This window comes from Cervus canadensis, chromosome 4 (genome assembly GCF_019320065.1).
Source record: "Cervus canadensis isolate Bull #8, Minnesota chromosome 4, ASM1932006v1, whole genome shotgun sequence".
Taxonomy (NCBI): domain Eukaryota; kingdom Metazoa; phylum Chordata; class Mammalia; order Artiodactyla; family Cervidae; genus Cervus; species Cervus canadensis.
In genome coordinates this window covers 86,896,409-86,917,960 of record NC_057389.1, presented here as the reverse complement: position 1 = coordinate 86,917,960, position 21,552 = coordinate 86,896,409, and the positions used below count along the sequence as shown (strand labels likewise).

General features: G+C 59.0%; 1 protein-coding gene across 7 annotated transcripts in view; it reads left to right on the top strand.

The window, feature by feature from the left end:
• The window catches only part of PIP5K1C (phosphatidylinositol-4-phosphate 5-kinase type 1 gamma), a 48,077-nt gene that overhangs the window by 13,364 nt on the left and 13,161 nt on the right, over nucleotides 1–21,552 (top strand). For 4 of the 7 annotated variants that reach the window (XM_043466099.1, XM_043466103.1, XM_043466097.1 and 1 more), the window contains exons 2-10: nucleotides 10,157–10,188; nucleotides 11,567–11,659; nucleotides 13,405–13,535; nucleotides 14,348–14,465; nucleotides 14,852–15,004; nucleotides 16,367–16,666; nucleotides 17,635–17,840; nucleotides 19,519–19,602; nucleotides 20,419–20,467. In XM_043466099.1, the coding sequence (XP_043322034.1) occupies nucleotides 10,157–10,188; nucleotides 11,567–11,659; nucleotides 13,405–13,535; nucleotides 14,348–14,465; nucleotides 14,852–15,004; nucleotides 16,367–16,666; nucleotides 17,635–17,840; nucleotides 19,519–19,602; nucleotides 20,419–20,467 (1,166 nt within the window). Of the gene's footprint in view, nucleotides 1–3,144; nucleotides 3,170–10,156; nucleotides 10,189–11,566; nucleotides 11,660–13,404; nucleotides 13,536–14,347; nucleotides 14,466–14,851; nucleotides 15,005–16,366; nucleotides 16,667–17,634; nucleotides 17,841–19,518; nucleotides 19,603–20,418; nucleotides 20,468–21,552 lie in introns of those variants that run through there. The other 3 variants (XM_043466101.1, XM_043466100.1, XM_043466098.1) reach the window with 3 other exon arrangements.

Here is a 21,552-nt window from a genome sequence, read left to right as displayed (position 1 = left end):
GATGTGTGTCGTCTGGTGCAGTGTGTGTCGCCCAGCACAGGCTGCCGGAAAGTAAAAATACATCTGGGAGGAAAACTGGGCCAGGAAGCCTTGTACACCAGCCCTGAGACAGCACATGACCCTCCACTGGACGCCTGCGGGGTGAGCGGGGCGCTATCCCTGGGCACTCTGGCCACTGTCCTCCAGTCTGGCCCCTGTCTGCTGTCCGCCTCCTGAGCACTGGGCCCCGTGCCCTGGTTTCCCCTGGGGAGCCCCTGCCCACCCCGCCAGGCAGAGTGCTGCGGCTCTGGGTGAGCAGGACCAGGCCCTACTGAGTCAGAACCTCCCCGCCCTGGGACTTCGCAGGGACAAGAGGAAGGGGCAGCTGGTCCACCCCTGGGCCCAGGCATCTGCTGGGGGGTCAGCACCAAGCGCAGCAGTGCTGAGACGGGGAGACAGAGTCCTGCGAGGCTTGAAGCCCATCACCCGACCTCTCTGGTCTTGGTGGGTTGCAGACCTTTTTTGTGAGGGGCTGGGTGGTCTGTGTGGGAGTTGATGCAGCTGTGATTGTGAATGAGCGGGAGGGGCCATGCGCCAGTAAGACCTTTTAACCACTGCGGTGAGTTTGGTCCGCGGGGCAGGTTGCTGGCTCTTGACTCACATCAGCAAGTATTCTTCCCCCCACACCCACCTTGTTTCTTCCAGCAGCATCTGTTGTGCTTCTGCCTCGACTCACATCTGAATACCCCTTCTCTGAGCCCAGTTTCTTCCTCTGAATAGGAGAGACTGGCAGGGTGTTGCTTGGGACAGGCTGGTCCGGAAGTACCACAGTCCATGGCCATACTGGCCTCCAGCCCTTCATCTGATGTCCAGCTTGACGGAATGTGTTGGAGACACGTGTGGGCTGCATTCCTACCGCTCTTCCCCAAGGCTCCTGATAGGGCGTACTCTTAGCTTCCTCCATGCAGCCCTCCCGGGTTTCTCACTCAGCTGATACTCACTGAGATCCACACCATGCCCAGCCCTGGGCAGGTGCAGAGGCATCCAGGGCGGGAAGTGGAGCTTTTGGTGGAGTTGGGAGGGCACTAGGGGCAGGATTGTGGTATGTTATGCAGAAGGGGTGATCCAGGCCACCAGGGCAGGATACAGCTGGGATTGCTGCGGCCCCAAGACAGGCGTAGGGAAGGTTGGCTCTGCCCAGGTGTGAACCAGACACGGCTTCCCTCTCCTTAGTGCCTGTATCACAGGGGTGGAGCCGTGCCTTACCCAGTGATGGTCTGGGCCCAGTGGAAGACCTCGCACAACCAGGCACGTCTGACCAGCGCAGAGCAAGTCACTTATCAAACCCCCCAGGCCCTGGGGCTTGCTGGCTGCGCAACCTCAGTCAGGCTATGTGGCTCTGACCCCATTATCTGGAAACTGGACACCAGAACCTCCTCCACCCGTCTTACCCACCCCCGGCCCCCCCGCTCCAGCCTTGGGGTAGCTATCAATGCAGCCAGCAGTGACCTTGCAGCCTTTGAAGTCACCAGGCCAACGGGCCTCAGCCTCCCCAGCTGTAAAGTGGGTCGAATGGCAGTTATCTCCTGGAGGTGGTGAGAGGGTTGGAGACCTGGCTGGATCGACCCTAACCCGGGGAGGCTGTGTGTGTGTGTGTGTGTGTGTGTGTGTGTGTGTGTGTGTGTGTGTGTGTGTGTGTGTGTGTGTGTGTGTGTGTGTGTGTGTGTGTGTGTGTGTGTGTGTGTGTGTGTGTGTGTGTGTATGCTATAGCCTTTCATTACAATGCACTTCAAACACAAGACAAAACAGACAGGATAGTACAAGTATAAATGCATTTTTATCATGAACTATTTTAAATACCAGAGAGTAATATAATAAGCACCCACTTCCAGGCTCTGCCCCCTGTCCCACACATCTTTATGTGTGCTCCAGGTCTCCCCCCAGCACTGCCTGTGTCAAGTCAGGTCATCCCCTGGGCTCCAGGTCTCCCCCCAGCACTGCCTGTGTCAAGTCAGGTCATCCCCTGGGTGCCGTCCTGGGCGCTGCAGGGTGCTGGGCACACCTCGGCCCCATACACTGGATGCCAGGAGCCCCCAGTCATGACAATCACAGACGTCCCCAGACATTGCGTAGTGTCCCCTGGGGGCAGGATCACCAGGGTGAGAACCGCCTTTAGGGCACTCCCCTCACCCGGACTCCTGGTTGGCCTCTGCTGGGTCTCCTCTGACCCGTCACAGAAAATGTTTGCTGACTCCTGACTTAAGGGAGAAACAAAGATTTGTTTAACCTGTATAGTAACACATTTGTGTCTTTTATATTATTTTGGATTTTTCTGGGCACTTAAACTCTTTTCTTACTAAACGTCAGGCAAGGAGCCAGTTCCCTCTCGAGTATTTTATGCCTAAAGCAGGACCCTGGACATAGGGGATGCTCACTGAGTTTGTTAGGTGTGCTCATCATGTATGGCCACTGCTGCTCACTGCTCACTGGGATCACTCACATTTGTGGGCAGAACCTCAAAAAATATTTCTCTCCAGTTTGAAAGTACCTGACAGGAAAGGTCAAAATTCACCTTTAATGTGGAGGAAAAATATTTTTTTAAGAACATTTTCAGTTGTACAGAAAAGTCGAAAGAATTGGAGAGTGGACACTCACTCATTAGCACTCAGATCCTAGATGTTTTGCTGTGTTTATCCCTCCAGCACCCGCCATCGCTCGTCCATTAGTCTCTCCGTCCAACCTTTGAATGCATTTCAGAGCTGCAGACGTCAGCACACTCCCCTTGAAACACTTCAGCATGTGTTTCATTAATTAGACTTTGATATTTTTCAGCATGTTCTTGGTGATGTTAACTACTCTGATCACCCATTAACTTTAGACTTCTTAGCCTTCCCTGTCGTTAGTACTGGTGGTAAAAGTCTGAGATAACAACAAAAATATGAAAGTTCTTTGTTTCTGTCACTGTGTTATATTTACCCCAGATTCACCCTATTCAGTGTCACACCAGGTGTGACCCTGGTGAAGGAAAGATTAGCAGCTCCCTGTTAATGTCTGTTAATCAGAGAGGTCGGGTCCAACAGATAAAAATTAACTCAAGTGTGAAACCAAGGACAGGCATGCATATAAGAATAAGAGCAGATGGTGGTCCAAAGGGCAGAAACTCCCGGATCTGCTTGCAATATGACCGCAGGTGAGTTACTGGTATCTGTCTGGGCACCTTGCTCTGCTCCACTTAATTCAATGCTTGGTCAGTTGGTTCTGTTAGATTTAGATTTTGTAAAAAAATTCTTTTTTCTTTTCAATTTTCATTCCTTTTCTTTTTTCTTATTTTATTGCATTGGCCAGTTCTCCCACTGAAGTGGCAGCCCTCGCAGCTGCATTCTGTCTTGTGGTTGATGTTGATGTGCTTACTGTTTGTACTTTTTTCCCCTTTTTTTGGCTACATTGCATGGCTTGTGGGATCTTAGTTCCTTGACCGGGGATTGAACCCATGCCCCTGCAGTGGAAGGGTGAAGTCCTAACCACTGGACCACCAGGAAAGTCCCCTACTTGTTTTTAAGTAAAGGTTGTTCCTGTCCCCCAACCCACCCCTACTTCCCCCACCCCCACCTTCCTCTAGTTTCTTAGTAGCTTTTTGGACATGACTTTTCTGTTGAATTTTATGGAACACTGTTCTGGATTCTGAGACGTGATCATAAAGGTTTTCACATCCGACTTGGGATCACTTCCTAAATTTCTCCAAACCCTTGCTTTCTTCTGTAAAATGGTGGTAAAGAAATGCGATCACGATGGTGCCTGGCTCAGGTGCTCACAGGCGCCCTCTGGCTGCTGTGGAGCAGACCGTGAAGGGCGAGAACGTGGATCCAGATGAGTGAGCATGCTGGCCTTGTCTGTGTCGATTTGCTCATTTTCCAAGAAACCCAGGTTTATCTCCAAAACAGTGTGACTTGTGACTTTGAAAGTTGACTCAACTCGCATTGACCCTCTACCGCCAGAAAGCAAGCCCAGGTGGGGGTTCCCGGTGGCATAGCTGGGGGATACACTCACCGAGCTTGGGGCTGTGGAGTGGGTGGTGGGGGGCCTGAGTTCACACCTTTGCCTGTCGCTTTCCTGTGGGGACCGCCAGCTTCCAGGTCCCCATGCAGACTGTGGAGGCAGTCCCCGTGTCACCAAGTCAGCGTGGAGTGAGGGGACGAGTCGGGGGGTCTGTCGGACAGGGCCCGCAGAGCGGGGCGTGTGGTGCTCGCTGTTACCATGCCGCTGCCATCATCAACGCCTTGTCTGGGGTTTTCCACCGTGGGCTCGTGTAGACAGCCTCACTGCCTGTCTCCTGGGACGTCTGTAATCGTCATGACTGGGATTATATATACTGGGAGGGAACCCCTAGCATCCAGTTGGGGGGCCAATGCGGCTCCACATCCACAACACCCCAGATGTCCCACAGAGTGACCCCACCCTCGTGTCTGCAGTGCTGGGGGCCTGGGTTAGCGAATGGGCCTTGGGGGTGCCCGGAGCCCCACATTGTCGGTGTCCTGTGCAGTGCGCTAAGAGGCTGGGCTTCGCAGTGTCACAGCTCAGCTGACAGGTGGGAGCTGTGGTGGGGTCCCCGTGCTTCTGTCTGTGTGATTGCAGTTGTACGGAGGCTGAAAAAGGAGCAGCAAAACCTTGGGTTTGATCTTGTGTGTCTTCACCTCTCCGGTGGCTGATGTTGATCGTGTTTTGTGGACATCTCGGTCCAAGATGGGTAAGAAATAGGACAAGCTGGCCCTCCCCCACAGGAGGTGGGGGAGCGCCAACCTGGAGGCTTGGCTGCCTTTCCTGAGCTCAGACTCCTCCATCTGGCTGCACGACCTCATCTCGGGGTCGGGCAGGGGACCAAGGTCCTGCGTCCTCTTGCTTCGCAGTATCCCTGCTGGAGGAGCAGGGTCTGGAGGAGGCCCTGGAGCCACATGTCACTGGGTTGTGGTTTTGCAGCTAAAGAGCTTCATTCCTTTAAAAAATTTTTTGAGCCATAGTTCACATAGTGTAAAATTAACTCTTTTAAAATGCACAGTCATGATTATGTTTGTTGTGTCACCACCACCAAAATCTAATTCCAGAGCACTCCATCAGTCCCAGAAAGCCCTCAGCAGGCACCCCCCACCTCCTCCCCCTCAGCCCCTGACAACCACTCACCCACTCTGTGTCCGCGGATCTGCCTGTTCCGGACGTTTCCCATCAGTGGAATCACACCCTGTGTGTCCTTCTGTGTCTGCTTCTCTCACTGAGCGTCGTGTTCTCAGGGTCCATCCATGTGGTAGCGAGTGTCAGGGCTTCTCTCCGTGGCTGAGTGATCTGTCGTGTGGGTACCTTTAATGCTTTTGTGAATGTGAGGAACGCAAGTTGGACGGAGGGCATGAAGTGCTCACTTCTGTCTCCATCCCCCAAAGGCTGAGACTAGGTCCTTATATTCCTCTTGGAGATGCGCTTCGCCTGGAGGAGTGGTCCCTGCATCAGGTAGCTGCTGCTGTGTACCAGCCACCTCGGAGCCGCAGGGCTGCGAACTGCACACACTTGCGATTCTGTCATCCGGGTTGGGTTCAGCAGGCAGCACACAGTCTAGGAGGCTCCTGCACTTGGGGTGGGGGCTGCCTGGTCCTGCCCCCATGGGGTCTCCCGCAGGGCCTCAGCAGGGACCTTGTGGCTCAAAGCCACCCACCTTCCTCACGCTGCAGGGTCCCTTCTGCTGGGTTTGGTGGCTCAGGGTGGGTTGCCTGGCTGCAGGGGCTGCAGCCTCCTGGGGTCAGCACCGAGCCCTCCTTGGGGGTTACAAGCAGATTTCCCTCGGTGGTTTGTGGGTGGCCTGTCCACTCTGGTCATGGTGGACCAAGACTCCGGGGGGCCCTGGCCCAGGGGAACTTTGCTCCTGTGGCCAGACCATTCCAGCTGATGGGAAGTGAGTGAGCCCTGGCCCCAGTGCTGCTTCTTGGCTCAACTGCCTCATACTGTCTCATTTGCTCTGAGTCATGGGGAGCAGCCCTCCCCTGGGCACCAGGCAGGCAGTGATCACACAGTGACCGCCTCAGGCCCCCCCGCCCCTCTCTGAGGAACGCTCCCCTGTGCACTGCAGACAGCTCTGCAGGTGGCAGGGCAGACCTGATGCCCCGTGACTGGGAGCATGGAGAGATGATCACAGGTGGGGTGGGGCCCAGTGCTGGAAGACAGAGAAAGCCAGAAGGTGGGGAGAGTGGCCTGGAGTTAGGGGGGCATTCTGGGGTGAGGTGATCAGGGGAACAGCTTATCTGAAGGGGTGATGTCTGAGCCAGGTATTGGCTGAAGCAGGGGAGCAAACCCTGCAGAGGTCTTGGGAAGGTCGTTTCAGGTGGGGAGAACAGCCCGTGCAAAGGCCCTGGGGCAGGACTGAACCTGGCATGCTGGAAGATAACAGCAAGGAGGCCCCTGTGGAGCAGAGTGAATGGGGGAGGGGGAGCACGGGGAGGGGACAGGACAGGCCGCGCAGGGCCCTGTGGGCCGCGTAGGTGACTTGGGCGCTTATCTGCAGGGAGGCGGGACCCCGGAGGGCGGTGGGCGGAGGAGGGGGCCTGACTCGTGCTCATGGATACCCTCTGGTGGCTGCTCTGGGGAGGACAGGCTCGGTGGGGTGGGGGCAATTTTCCACTTGGTATAGGATGGGGGCTGAGAGGAGCCAGGCAGAGGTGGACTATGAATGGACTTCGAAGTAAAAATAACCTAGTGTTTCTGCTGAGGGATAGATGGTAAGGCCCCCTGCTCCCAGTCCTTGGGGTGTGTTTTCTCTGCCTCAGTTTCCTCATAAAAAAATCTAAGAGAAGTGGTCCTGTGTATGCCAGGGGAGGGGTCGCTCACCAGCAGCCTTCGTGGGTATCCGTGTAGGGGCCAGCCCGAGGCACAGCTGTGTCCCCAGTTCCCCCCCAGGTCTCAGCCCTGCCTCCCGCCTGCAGCGCCTCACGCTCTCCCCCTCCCCCGGCTATTTTTAAAACCTAATTTCCTCGAAAACCAGGTGGCTCATTCAAAAGATAATTGGCCACGTCTTGGGCTGGGAGGAGCGCAAGATCTTGGTCCCTGCCTCCCCCAGCCCGGATGGCAGGAGTGGGTGCAAGAGCCACCTGGCTCCCTGGTCCCAGAGCTGAAGGGCAAGGCTTCAGAAGGGCATTTCAGAAAGCGGGTGGGCTCACGGATGGTGGGACTCTGGAGGAGGGGGAAAGGAGGCCCCTAGAGGGGACATCAAGGTGCATGTCTAGGCAGAACCCCGTCTCAGGTGTGCTGGCCACTTCTTGCCCTTGCTTCTCCCCCTGCTCTGCGCACCCCTGCCTGTGACCTGGGCTGGCTCAGAGCCTGCCTGCTGCCCTCCTGGCCTCATGCCTGGGGGGATTCCAGGTGGGGTGGGGCGGACCCGGCTGGACTTCACATCAGCGCTGGTGTTGGCCGTGCCCCGCCCCCACAGGCCTGAGACTGCAGAGGCCTTGGTGGTGGAGAGGACAGGGACCACGGTGTTGGACTATCTCCACCCTGGGATGGGTCGGGAGCTGCAGAGGACATAGGTGGGCCCAGGGGTTGGGCTTCAGGCTCAGGTGCTCCAGGTAGACTGAGGAGATGCCTGGGGCCCCCAGACGAAGTCTGGAATGTTCCATTCAGTCCACTGGCACTTCCTGCCTCATCCCCCCTTCCTTCCCCCACACCCCAGACGCAAAACCGTGAATTGTTCTGCTGTTGGGCGGCCAATGAAAATATTATGTCAGCTTTCCAGCACCTTCCGCCACCCCCCACCCCCTGGCCTCGGGGTGGGCTGAGCCCAGGTTCATCCTGTGGCCAGGGAGCCCCACATGTAGCAGGTGGGCGTGTGGGCTGGTGTGTCCCGTCCTGGCGCTGTTACGGCCTTCCTGGGATCCGTGGGCTATGTCCTCCAGGAGAGTCCCTTCTGTGGACCCTGGTGTCATGAAGGGCTGAGCCGGCTGCTCCCTGGCCTTGGTTTTCCTGTCTCCTGATGGCGGGGGCAGGGGGGGAGGGCACTGCAGGCAGAAGGGTGCTCAGGAGAGTCCCCACCCCAGCCAGCCTGGCTGCACCACGGCTGTGCTATCTTGGTTTTGTGTTCTTTATTGAGAGATAATTCATAAATACCAGAAAACTCACTTGTAGGTGTGTAATTCAGTTTTTCCTGTATCTTTACAGTGCTGTGTGGCCATGACCACTGATTGCAGACCATTCTCATCCTCCTAGAGGAAGCTGAGTCCCCAGTAGCCATCCCCAACCCAGGCCTGGCCCGAGCCTGGTGAACAGAGAGCACGTTCTGACCCCTGACCTGTCACCTGGGCCTGCTGCTCTCTGGTGGCCTTTGCCTGCGCCCCGGCTCATGGGCCCAGGGCTGGGTCCTCGGGCCTCCCCACCCCCACCCCCACATCTCCTGAGTGGTCTTGTCCACTGTTGGGGCTCAAACCCCATCTAGCCCCAGGACAACTGCCTCCAGCCTTGCCTCTAGCTGGGGCCTCCCTGAGCTCCTGACGTGGGGTCCAGCTGTCCCTCCCGTCTTCACACAGGGGTCTCACACTCAACATGGCCACCTTGCCCCCGACCATCCCCGACACCTCTCCTGCCCAGCCCCCATCCTGGCTGAGGCAGCTCCATCCTTCTGTGAGTTGCTCCAAAATCCTTAGTCATTCCTGACTCCTCACTTTTCTTCAGTCCACCTCCAGTGAGCACGGCCTGTCTGTCCTGACTCTAGATCTTCCCCAGTCTGCCCACTTCTCTCTCACATGCTACGCGGTGGCCACCGTGGTCCACCCCATTATCTCCCACCTGGAGTAGTGCAGTTGCCTCCCGGCTGGGTGTGCCACCGCCCCCCCCACCCCGTCCCCCCCGTCTGTTCCCCTACGACCACCAGAGGGCACCTGTGAGCACCTGAGTCAGGTGCCCCCACCTTACCCCAGCCCTCCAGGGCTCCCACCTCCCTGAGGTAAGAGCCCAAGCCTTCCCTTGCTGATCAGACCCCCCACTTGTCTCTTCATGTGATCCTCCTGGCACTCGCTGTGCTGTCCAGACCCTTTTCTGCACCCCTTGACTGTGGGCCCTGGAAGGTGGGGCCAGGACCGTCCTGGTCACCACTTGCCTCCCCTCCACGCTGACACCTGGCAGACACCAGTGTATGAGTTCCCCCTTGCAGCTGTAACAGATCACCACAGACTTGACCTGCTAACTACACAGATTGATTATCTCACAGTCCTGGAGGTCAGGAGTCCACCTCAGTCCTCACGGAGCTAAATCCAGGCGTGGGCAGGGCCCGTCCCTCCGGAGGCTCCACGGGAGCACTGGCTCCCCCGTTTTCCAGCTTCTAGAGGCGCCGCATCCCTGGCTCATGGCCCCTCCCTCCACCCTCACAGCCAGCAGAGCAACGTCTCTGTCTCTCTGCCTCTGACACTCCCCTTCCCTCTTATGATGACCCTGTGATGGCACTGGGCCTCCTGGGGAATCCAGGGTCATCCCCATCTCAGGGGTTTTAACCCCCCAGCACAGTCCATTCTGGGACCAGAATGTGAACGTCCTGGGGGTTGGGGCAGATGTGTGCTGAGCACTCGCACTGAACAGATAACCCTCAGCAGAAGCCAGCTTTCTGGGTGAGGACACCAGCTCAGCGGCGCCCGTGCTTGGCCTGAGGCCCCCCTGAGGAGCTGGGCTGGAGGGGGTGGTAGTGGTCCTGAGAGGTGAACGTCGCTGGCCTTCCCACTGGGAGCATCCTTCCACGGGAGCCGTGGGGATGGGGGCCGTGTGGATGAGGGCTGTGCGGACAGGGGCCATGTGGACAGGGACCAGGGGTATCCTCGGCTGGCTGCCTCTCCGTCACCCAGCTGCCTCGGGGGCTGGTGCTGTTACTCAAGCCTGGGCCGCAGCCGCTGATCCCTGCCGCCCGGTCGCTGCGATGTCCACCCTCCTTGCTTGGGGCCCTCCTCGCGATGGGCTGTGCCTTGTCTCCACCCGCCCTCCCACTGCCCCTGCCTGCAGAGCCGCGTCAGCATGGTCACTCCGCATCCGCTGCCACATTGCATCTCCAGGCCTATCTACCACGCGGGGTCCCTACCACCTCCCCAGGGGCACAGGGTGAGTGTGTGGGGCAGTGCTGATGGCGGAGGCCAAGGGTCCAGACTAAAGTATTCCTTCTCTTCCTCAGGTTCGGCCCAGAAAAAGACGACCCCAGCAGAGGTGAGTGTCCTCGGGGGCCCACCCTCCCTGCCTCCCGAAGGTGGACGGGGCAGCACCCCGCCCTGCCCGTGTCCTGCTCCGTGGCCTTGGGCATCTCACTGCACTTCTCTGGGCCTCAGATGCTGGCATAGCAAATAAGCAAATGTTGTCAGACAGTGAAAACCGTCTGTCCCACCAGTACCTTGAGTTTCTGGGAGGAATGGAGTGGGTGGGGAGAGCCTCGAGGGGCCTGGAGAGGGTGGCCCCCCTGCCTGTCCCTGCCAGCAGTGCCTCCAAGCTGGCCTTCCCCCCCGCCCGCTGCTGTCCCACACCTGCCCACCCAGGGTCCCGCTGGTCCTGTCCCCAGGCAGGTTTTCCTGGTGGTGGCCACTTGCGTGAGCCCTTGGCACCCTGTGTCTAGTTTGTCAGTTTCCGGTCACTCCTGGAGGCCACCTGCGAGGGGCTTCTGTGAGCCCTGTTATCTGAGGAGCCGTGGGCAGCAGCTTAGAGGACCCCAGGTATAGCAGGAGCCACCCTGGCATCCATGTTCCCTCCCAGCCAGGCTCCTCTCTCAGGACACTTTTGGGTACCCAGGGTCCTTCCTAGGAGGGCTTTGCCTATCTGCTGGGGCTCTGGGGGGTGTCCAGCTGACTGGCGGTGGGGAGCCAGCCAAGTGGCTGGGGGTGCCAAGCAGGGCTGGCAACTAACATTGCCTGAGGGAAGCCCGCCCCCTGGTGGCTAGTGTGCAGAGCAGGCTGGTCTAAGCCCTGTGAATGCTGGCAAGTAGGCACCATCTGCGGCTGGCCTCGGCCCGGCTCTCCAGCTGGCATGTGTCCTTCAGGCCCCATGGCCCTGTGCACCATCTTTGCCCTGTGATGTCATACATGGGGGCCAGTGGCTTCCACACAACTTTGCCAGGATGTCACACCTGTGCCATGAAGCTGGCAGGAACCAGCCTGCCCACAGACCAGCGGGACCTTTCCCCCATCCAGGAGGAGATACTGTCGTTTCAGTCCAAAGGGTCTCACCCGGCCACGTCTGCGGACATCTGTGGTTGTCACAACTGGGGGGCTCCTGACAGTGAAGAGGTGGGGCAGTGATGTTGCTCCACACCCCACAGCACCCAGGATGCCCCCCAGAGAGTGACTAGCCCCAAGTCAGCAGTGCTGGGGGTGGGGGTGACCCTGAAGTTGGGGCTCTTCTCCCTGCAGAGGACCCAGGCTGCTGAGATGTGGGATGTGGGCCCCCAGAGAGAGGAGTCCCCGTGCCCTGCAGCCTACCCACCCAGCCCCTGCCCCAGACTCCAGCTGGGCCCAGCGACAGAGGCCCTTTCTGGCCAGGATTTCCAGAGCGTTCTGGTTTCTTGCCAATTCTGAACTTCCTGCTTCCTCCTCCCCAGGTCCCGCTGATGACTGGACAGCCCGGTCCTGGCCATGGGAAGAAGCTGGGTCATCGGGGTGTGGACGCATCTGGCGAAACCACCTACAAGAAGGTTCCTGCTCTGCCCTCAGTCAACGGGGGTGGGACAAGGAGGGGCCCCCGACATGTGCATGGGGCCCACGGAAGGTCAGGTGTGGGCCATTTGTGGCTGGAGGCTGCACCACCTGCCGCTCCTCAAGTCACTGTGGCCTTGACTGTGACTTTGGGCGAGAGGAAATTGCAGCTTCCTCCCGTCCCTTGGGAGCGGGGTGGAGTTGAGGTTGGGCCAGGGCTGTGTGCGGTGAGCTGGCCCCACTGCTGCTGGTCCTCTCCGCCTGGTCGCACCTCCCAAAAACACCCACCTCACTGAGAGCGAGTGTGTGCAGCGAGTGAGTCACCCTTCTGAAGTGTTCAGTTAGACGGTTTCTAGAATATTCAGGGCTATGCAGCCATCGCCAGAGTCAATTTTAAAGCGTTTCCCTCACCTCAAAAGCCCTGTCCCCATTTGCCTCCCCCATCCCCTGACAACCAGGAATTCACTCTCTGTGTCTGGATCAGCCTGTTCCAGACGTTTCCCATCAGTGGAATCACACCCTGTGTGTCCTTCTGTGTCTGCTTCTCTCACTGAGCGTCGTGTCCTCAGGGTCCATCCACGTGGTAGTGGGTGTTAGGGCTTCTTTCCTTTTTGTGGCTGAGCGATGCTCCCATGGGTGGAGGGACCATGTTCTGTGTATCCACCCTCCGCTGATGGACCCTTTCTGGCTGTTGTGACGGCTTGTGTCCAGGTGATTGTCGGGGCTACACTGCCCTCCCTGGGCCACAGTCCTAGCAGTGGAACCGCTGGAGCCCCCAGGGGGGTCACAGGTAACCCTCGGAGGAGCTGCCACTCTGTCCACCGTGGCCATCCTGTTTTCCGTTCTTGCCAGCTGAGTGTGGGGACTCTACTCCCCGCCCCGTGTGGTGCTTGTCTGTCTGATCTGTCCCTCCCGGTGCATGGGCAGCAGGTCCCACTGTCTAGATTGGCACCTTCCTGGCACCTGGTGGTACCCAGCACCTTCTGTGCTCACCGGTCATCTGCACATCTCCTCTGGAGAGACATTCAGTCGATGTCATCTTGAGGGAATGGATTGAGGGGGGGCTTCAGGAGGAGGGGTGAGTGCTTGGGAAGGGCTTGTCCGTGCGATGGGCGTGCGGGGGACCGGAGTCGGTAACTTGAGGACCAAGGCGTCTTTCCTCGATGGTGGGCGTGTTGCTTAGGGCTCATGGTGATGGTAACGTGAATGGCAGTGCTGACAGATGGACAGGCAGCTGGTACTTCTCTAGGGAGGGTGGCAGGAGGGCCAGTGCCAGGGTGGAGGACTGGGATGCAGAGAGGCAGATCCCTTTGAGAGTAGACAGAAGGAGCCTGGATCTCAGAAGGGAGGTCTGGGCCTTGCTGGATGCTGTACTCCAGCTTCCCAAAAGAGAACCCTGGCAGTGGTAGACCCCCCGCCAAGTCGGGGCGGTTCTGAGCTCTAGGAACCTTCTAGAATGTGGACAGAAAACAGGCCACGGGGCCTCATGGTGGTGTTGGAACCTCAGTCAGGCCACTTCCTGGCCATGCGGTTATGCGGGGTGAGTGGTGGGCCCGAGGCCAGCATGTCTGTGACGGGCTTGGTGGGTGCTGCCTGGGGGCCCCTTGGAGGTCATGGGTGTTGGGGGCTGAGCCGCAGGCCAAATGCTGCCCCCTCCATCCTAAGGGGGCTTCCCATCCTGTCTCTGACCATGGCAGCCAAGGGGTGGGCCCCAGGGGTCTTGATGCAGCTGGGTTTCCCGCAGACCACGTCCTCTACCCTGAAGGGGGCCATCCAGCTGGGCATCGGCTACACCGTGGGCAACCTGAGCTCCAAGCCGGAGCGCGACGTGCTCATGCAGGACTTCTATGTGGTGGAGAGCATCTTCTTCCCCAGGTACCCTGCCCGCCCGCTCCAAGCCCTCTGCACTCTCCCTGCACACACAACCCCCACCCCGGCTGTTCTTTCGGCCTTTTTCTCTGCTGGTAATGGCTCCGGCCCCTCGGGGGCTCCCCTTGCCTTTGAGGTACAGTCCTGTGCCAGTCAGGATGTTTGCTGCTGAATCAGAGATGCAATAGAATGGCAGTCAACTCTTAGAAAGAGAGGAAGACAAGTTTGTTGTTTCTCTCTTTCTAATATGTGTGTGTACCTACACACACACACACACAGTCCAAGGTTGGAAGATTGGTCAGGTGGCTCCATGATGTTGCTGGGCCCAGATTCCTTCTGGTTTCTCCACCATCTATGCTGCTTTTACAAACCAGTGACTGCAAGAGCTGCCCAGGCTCCTGCCATCACACCTGCGTTCCAACCACAGGAAAGAGAAGGAGAGCACATGCCCCTGCCCTTTAACGGCATGACTAGGAAAAGACCCAAGTCATTCTCCGCCCTTTATGGGATTGGCCAAGTACAGCACCCTGATCATGCCTGGCTGTGGAAGAGGCTGGCAGTGGTCTTATTCTGGGTGGCCATGTGTACACCCCATACTGTGGGCTAATGAAGGAAGGGGAGGGTGATCACTGGAGGAGAGCCCGAGACTGGCCACAGCCCTTTGACCTGTGTCCAGCATGGGAGTCCCATGTCACTTTTTGGGTTGGCTATTTGGGTGCCTTGGGGCTGGGCCTGGGCGGGCAGGCGGGCTGTCGGTGGGGGAAGGGAGCGTACACAGGCCTGGGTACCTCACAGTCTCCCCCCTGCTTCCTCTGCAGTGAAGGCAGCAACCTCACTCCCGCCCATCACTTCCAGGACTTCAGGTTTAAGACCTATGCGCCTGTTGCCTTCCGCTACTTCCGGGAGCTCTTTGGGATTCGGCCAGACGACTACTTGGTGAGTGTGTCCTCGGCAGCCACTGTGTCACACGGTCACCCACTTGAGCCTTGGCTCGGGGGCTTAGATTGCCACTTGCTTGTCGTCCTCGGCCTCCATGGAGCAGGGATGTGGCTGCAGCATTGCTGGGCTCCTTGCTCAGGTTGTCATGCAGGGCTGGGCTGTGGCCTCAGGTGGATTCAACTGCATCGGGTCTCTTCCAAACCCCTGGTGTCATTAGCCAGGCTCCGTCCTTGCTGGCCAGGCCTTCCATTCCTTCCAGACACTACGGTCTCCTGTGTGATTATCACATGGAGCCAACCGTGACCACTTCCGGGATCAGCCACCAGCCCCTGGGCCTGTGGGGTGTCGGTGACCACCCCACCCATTCACCATCCCCTTTTCAGTACTCGCTGTGCAACGAGCCACTTATTGAGCTGTCTAACCCCGGCGCCAGCGGCTCCCTGTTCTACGTCACCAGCGACGACGAATTCATCATTAAGACGGTGATGCACAAGGAGGCCGAGTTCCTGCAGAAGCTGCTGCCTGGCTACTACATGGTGGGGAGCCTGGCCGCCCCTGGACGTAGGCCTTCCTCCCTCTGCTGAGGAGCTCCGGGCATCCCCACGTTGGGAACTACCCCTCCTGGGAACCACCCCCTCTAGGAACTGTCCCCTCTATGCAGGCCTTGACTGGCCGTCCTGGGTCACCGAGCCTCACCCGCAGGACCCCCTCACGTGGCGAGCAGGAATAGCCATCTGGGCCTTGGTGGCCATCCCCCACCACCTACCTCCCAGAAATCATGGGTTTGGGCCTCAAGTCTCAACAGCCAGTGACTCAGACAGGCACTGAGGAGGAACTGGGCTATCAGCTGGCACTCAGGCCCCTGAGGGTGTGGGAGCAGGCACCTCAGACTTCCTGGCCCCCAGGGGTGGGGGTCCTGATTCACACCCAGACGGGACATGAGGACCCCTGCCTGAGGGCCAGCCTTCCCTGCTGCCTGGCAGGCGTGGCCAGGCCCTGGGCAACTTTGCACACAAAGTTGTGTGCAACAAAGTTGTGACCCGTCCCCCACCCTGTAACCCGCCCCACCATATATGATCCTGGGTGGGATCCTCAGCTCCCCTAGGTCAGGGGTCAGCAAACATTTTCTGTGAAACATGAGAAAACAAACATTTTCAGCTTTGTGAGCGCAGCCTCTGTCTCCTCTGCTCCGCTCTAGCAAGAAAGCTGCCGCAGACAGGGAGAGAGCAAGTGACCCCGGCTGAGTGCCGATAGAACTGCCATGTGCGTTTCATGTAATTTTCACATGCCACAGAACACTATTTTTTGTTTAGTTTTATCAGCTTCCTAACAATGTAAAACCATTCTTAGTTCCCAGCTGTACAAAGACAAGTGGCCTGGGACTTCCCTGATGTTCCAGGGACTCCATGCTTCTAATGCAGGGGGCACAGGTTCAATCCCTGGTCAGGGAACTAGGATCCTATATGCTACAAGGCACAGTCAAAAAAATTAAAAAAAAAAAAAAAAAAGACAAATGGCCTGACGCCTAAAGGCCAACTAACCCCCATCCCTCCAGGGCAGACTGGGGAGGTGAGAGACCTGGGTCTGACCTCCTGGGAAACCAGGCCCAACTCCTTGGGAAGTCCCCTGGGGCCCTTTATGGAAAGGCCACCTCTCCCTGGGCCTGGCCTTGTAGAAACAGACCCTCCTGGCACTTTCGGTCAGGTGGGGCGATGAGGAGTTCAGCTGACCGGGTGCTAGGGGCAAGGAGAGAGGGCAGGCCTCAGGGAGGTGGTCAGGGTGGGCTTCCTGAAGAGGTGGCCTCTGGCCTGAGCTCTAAGGAGCAAGCCACAGGGTGCTGTGTGGGGTCCCAGCAAGACTCCTGGTGTCCTCTCCATCTGCCCTCTCCCCTCCACCAGAACCTCAACCAGAACCCCCGGACACTGCTGCCCAAGTTCTATGGGCTCTACTGCGTGCAGTCAGGCGGCAAGAACATCCGTGTGGTGGTGATGAACAATGTGCTGCCACGCGTGGTCAAGATGCACCTTAAGTTCGATCTCAAAGGCTCCACGTACAAGCGGCGGGCCAGCAAGAAGGAGAAGGAAAAGAGCATCCCCACCTACAAGGACCTGGACTTCATTCAGGACATGCCCGAGGGGCTAATGCTTGATGCCGACACCTTCTCTGCACTCGTCAAGACGCTGCAACGAGACTGCCTGGTGAGGCGCGGCCGGCTGGTCGCCTGGGATCCCATGTCTGAGCCCCGTCCTCCTAGCTGTGCAGTGGGGACGCGGGGAGAAGCGAGCGCCGTGTGAGCCGGGGAGGTGCCCCACCCCCACCCCTCCCCCACAGGCTGTGTTCTGCTGCCAGAGCCTCCGGGCAGCCTGAGGTTTTCAGGGCTCAACTCAGGGTGCACCTCAGGGCTTGCCTGGCCTGAGTGTTTAAGTGTTTAAGACTTTGAGCTTCTACTGCAGGGGACAGAGGTTCGATCCCTGATCAGGGAACTAATATCCTGCATGCCTGTGGCACAGCCAAAACAAAAGCAAAACTGAAAAAACTTAAGGCTCTCCTTAGACCCGGCAGTTGGCAGCAGACCCAGGTCTGTGCAGCCACCCTCCTCCACAGGCAGGTATCTCTTAGGGAGAAAGAAGGCTTGCCAGGCTCATCCCAGGCCTTGCTACTGTGGTCCACCCCACCCCTCATTGGCCTCAAAGGCGAGGATACGGAGGTCTGGAGGGGGTTCAGGTCAGGCCTGGGTCCTCCAGGGTCTGCCCTGCACCCCTGGCTCCCAGACACCTCAGAAAACCACCAGCCATCTCTGGGTCCCACGGCTTCCAGGCCCCATCCCCAGTGTCCATGTGTCCACGTCCTGGGCTGCACCTCATGGTCTGGAGCTGGGTGGGGTGGCCAGTAAACCGGGCTTCTGAACCCGGGCAGGGGTGGGGGTGTGGGGCTGGCTCGGAGGCACCCTGACCTCAGGTCAGGAGCCATGCCCCAGGCCCACCCACCGTGGTCCATTTACCCTCTTGGGCCTGTTGCTCACCTGATTGGTAAAATGGGATGAGGACCTCCCCACCTGGCCGTGGGGACTCAGTGGACACAGACCTGGATGCAGCTCAGCCTCAGCACCAGCCAGGGTCAAGGTACCGGGACAGAGTCGGCCGACCCCTGACCTCTATTCCCGCAGGTGCTGGAGAGCTTCAAGATCATGGACTACAGCCTGCTCCTGGGCGTCCACAACATCGACCAGCAGGAGCGCGAGCGGCAGGCTGAGGGCGCCCAGAGCACAGCTGACGAGAAGCGGCCGCTGGGCCAGAAGGCGCTCTACTCCACAGCCATGGAGTCCATCCAGGGTGGCGCCGCACGCGGGGAGGCCATCGAGACAGATGACACGTAGGTGCTGGGGCTGGGGGAGCTTTCAGTTCTCATCTCTGCCCCGGCTCCCTTGCCAGGCGAGAAGCAGGCAAGGGGGAGGAGGAGGGGGAGCCTTGAGGAAGGTGAAAGGGACAAGGCCAAGTCCAGAATCTGGCAGGTTCCTGGTTTCTGGTTTGTAAGCCAGCAGTGCCCACCCATCCCCACCCCCTGGGCCCTGCGAGTTAGATATTGGGCGCACAGCTATGGCTGGGTGTTCTGACCCTGGCATCCGACTCAGTCAGTCAGTAGACGGAGGTCACTGGCCAGCCCTGTGGGAAACACAGGTACCCCCGCCCTGGACCCAGGGGAGTTAAAGCCTCACCATAGGCAGCAAAGCTGGAAAGGTATTGGAAGGCAGCCAGGAGAGGTGGAAAGGGCTGGGCACGAGGGACCCTTTCACAGCAAGATCCCTGCCCAGGACCCCGGGGAGGAGGGGTGCGGGGGCTGAGAACGTTTCTTCCCTAGTGATGCCAGGTGGCTGTGGGAGCAGCCAGGTCAAATGGTCCAGAGGAGAGTGTGCCCTCTGACCCCCCAAACAGCCAACCTGGTCCTGCCCTCGGGGCTCAGGCACAGAGACAGACTCACGGGGCATCTCTACCCCCACCCCATGCAGGCCCCGGTCACTCTTTGGGTGTCCCAGGCACTGTGAGGGGTGGAGCAGCATTCCTGACCATGGTTGTGACAATCACGACTGTCCCCAGCCAGCACCAGTGTCCCCAGGGACGGTCACCCCCGATGGGAACCGCTGCTGTAGACAGGTGTCACAATTGACCCTGTATCACCATGCACAAACCACATGGGGGCTGGCTGGACCCTCCACGTCCAGACCTCGTCCAGTCCTTGCAGGGGGTGGTAGCCATCAGAGTGCACAGCCAGCTGGGGGACAGGCTAACGCTCAGCCACCAAACCGGGCCACCAGCTGAAGGGCCTGCCTGGAATGAGTGGGGGGGACCTGCGTGGGCCCAGAGCTCAGCCGTCTGGCATTTGTAGGGTTGGTGCCAGGCCAGGCGAGACGGCAGGTGCGAAGGTGAGCGCAGTGTGGAGTGCGGCTGGCAGAGCCTGTGGGGGGCCTGGGCGTGCAGGAAGCTGCTGCCTCGTGGGCCCCACTAACTGCACGGGTGGGCTTGGCCTGGGGCTGCAGCGGCTTTAACTCCCCAGCCTGCGCCCGAAGCCCAGCCTTGCCTGGGTGTGTATGTGCTCGTGCATGCACCTATGTGCGTATGTGAGTGTGCAAGCTCCGCGTGTGCACGTGTGGGTGTGCATGCACCTGTGTATGTGTGCAAGCTCCGCGTGTGCACGTGTGGGTATGCGTGTACTTGAGTCTCGTTGCCCGGACCCTTTGGCAGCCTCTGGCCCGCATTGACTCAGTGAGCAGGCCAGGCAGGCCACCCGATCCCTCTTCGTGGTGGCCTTCCCAGGTGTCAGGCCCCTCTCCGGGGGCCCGGCCAGGTGGCCACCTACAGGGAGTGTGTGGATCCTCAAGCCCTGAGCTCCATCACTCCTGCCTGCTCATCCCTTTTGTCTCAGTGCCACTAAGGCTCAGACCAGGTACCCCTGGCTTGGGGCTTTAGGCCGCCTCCGGCCTGTGCTCCTGATAGACAGGGCTCATCCCTGGGCTGGCTCCATGGGTGCTGACAGTCTTGACCCCTCTCCTCAGGATGGGGGGGATCCCCGCTGTGAATGGTCGAGGAGAGCGGCTGCTTCTGCACATCGGAATCATCGACATCCTGCAGTCCTACAGGTGGGTCACTGCCCCCCTATCCTGCCGGGCAGGGTGCATGCCCCTGGCCCGACTTCCCCACTCCCCAGTGAGAGCCTGGTCGGGGACAGGTCAGGGCTGGCACAGGGCAGGGTAGAGAGTGGGGTGTCACTGGCTGACTGTGGGCCCTGCTATGTGCCAAGACTGGGTTACCTCATCTCCTGCTGGTGTCTCCCTCCCAGCGTGGAGCAGAGCAGGCAGCTTTCCAAGCAATGGGTGAGGGTTTCCGTGGAGACCCGGGTGGGGCAAGGTGGGCAAGACAGCCCAGGGCAGGCAGCCAGAGCTCATCCCAGGGCAGGCGTGTGTATCAAGGAGGATATCCTTCCCCCTGCAGCCCAGAGGCGTTTTGGGGGGCTGCCTGGAGGCGGCAATGTGCTCCCCAGCCCAGGTGTGGTACAGGGGCATGGCTGAGGCACTGGGCGCTCCCTCCAGCAGGGAGGAGACAGGCTCAGCCTGGGCCAAGGGAGCAAGGAAGGGCGGGCTCTGTCCCCCATGGAGGGCCACGCACCGCAGCCTTTCCACTTCCTCCTGCAGAGTAGCAGCAATGGGAGCAGCCAGCCAATGGGGAGGGGTCAAGGGGCCCGGAAAGAGCAGGGTGGCCTCTGACTGGTGCAGCAGGTGGCCTGGTTCCTCTCGACCAGGGCTTCTCCGCCCCCTAGATGCCAGGAACGTTCCCAGTCATAATGACCGCAAAGGTCCCTGGAGACTACCTGTGTGCCCTGGGATGAGCTCGCCTGGAAGAGACCTCCTCTGGACCTGGAGGTGTGACTGATGTCCTGGGCATTTTCTCCTCTGCAGGTTCATCAAGAAGCTGGAACACACCTGGAAGGCTCTCGTCCACGATGGCGTGAGCATCCTCCACTTGTTCATTCTGTCTAGCCATCCGCAAACATCCTGACCATCACCCTGGCCCAGACCTGAGTGCTAAAGAGCCGAGGGACACGTCCATTTTTCTGGAGCCACAGTAACAGGCCAGGGGCTCAGGGCCAAGACAAGGCAGTGAGGCAGCCATGGGATCCTTGCACCAGGGGCCCGAGCCATCTGTGAGGGTACAGGCTTAGCATACAGGCTTCCTGAGGGACGGGACTGGGGGCCCCAAGTGAGTTAGAAGTGAGGACAGGCTGGGAAAGTCAGGGGCCAGTCAGGCAGGGAACATTCTGGAAGTGTGTGGTATGGAGGGGGTCTTAGGCAGCACTGCACAGCTCTGACCCTGCTGACCCTGCAGGTTGGGCCCGCTTACACAGTTGGGCTCAGTTGTTAAAAAAAAGCTGGAAATTCGTGTCTTCCTGTGAGCACAGCCTACCCGTAAACCCTTGCAGTGAATTACTTCAAAGTGTAAAATACTGTGAGGACCAACTGCTGGGGTTAAACTGTCCATCTGTGGCCCTAGTCCAGCTGTGGACCCTCAGGCAGAGGCCTCTCCCGCTGTAGCTTCCACAGGCCAGTTCGTTCTTGAGTGCTGAGGGCTGTCTGTGTGTGTGCAGTCTGCAAAACCCAAGGTCCCAACAGCCTCCCCCACTATGCCTCAGAGTGTTTCGAGGGTCCGGGGGAGCTTTCAGAATGTTCCCTCCTGGGTGGGGCTGGCCGGAAACCCTTTTGTGCGGTGAACCCACAGCAGAGGGGAAAGCAGATGGAGGGGTCGCAACCCTGTCAGAAGATCGAAGTCAGCTCCAGAGGGACCCAAAAGTAACCATCCAGGGGTTTCCCTAGCAGTCCAGTGGTTAAGACTCCCAGCTCCCATGATGGGGGGCACAAGTTTAGTCCCTGGTTGGGGAACTAAGATCCCGTTTGCCATGCATGCACCATGGCCCCAAAAAAGTAATCATCCAGGTGTGTGAAACCTGAGACTGGTAGGGTGGCGCCACGGTACTGGGGGCCAGCTTCTTCCTGTGTGTCCCCATACGCCCCAGGCATTGCCCTTGGGCCCTGGCC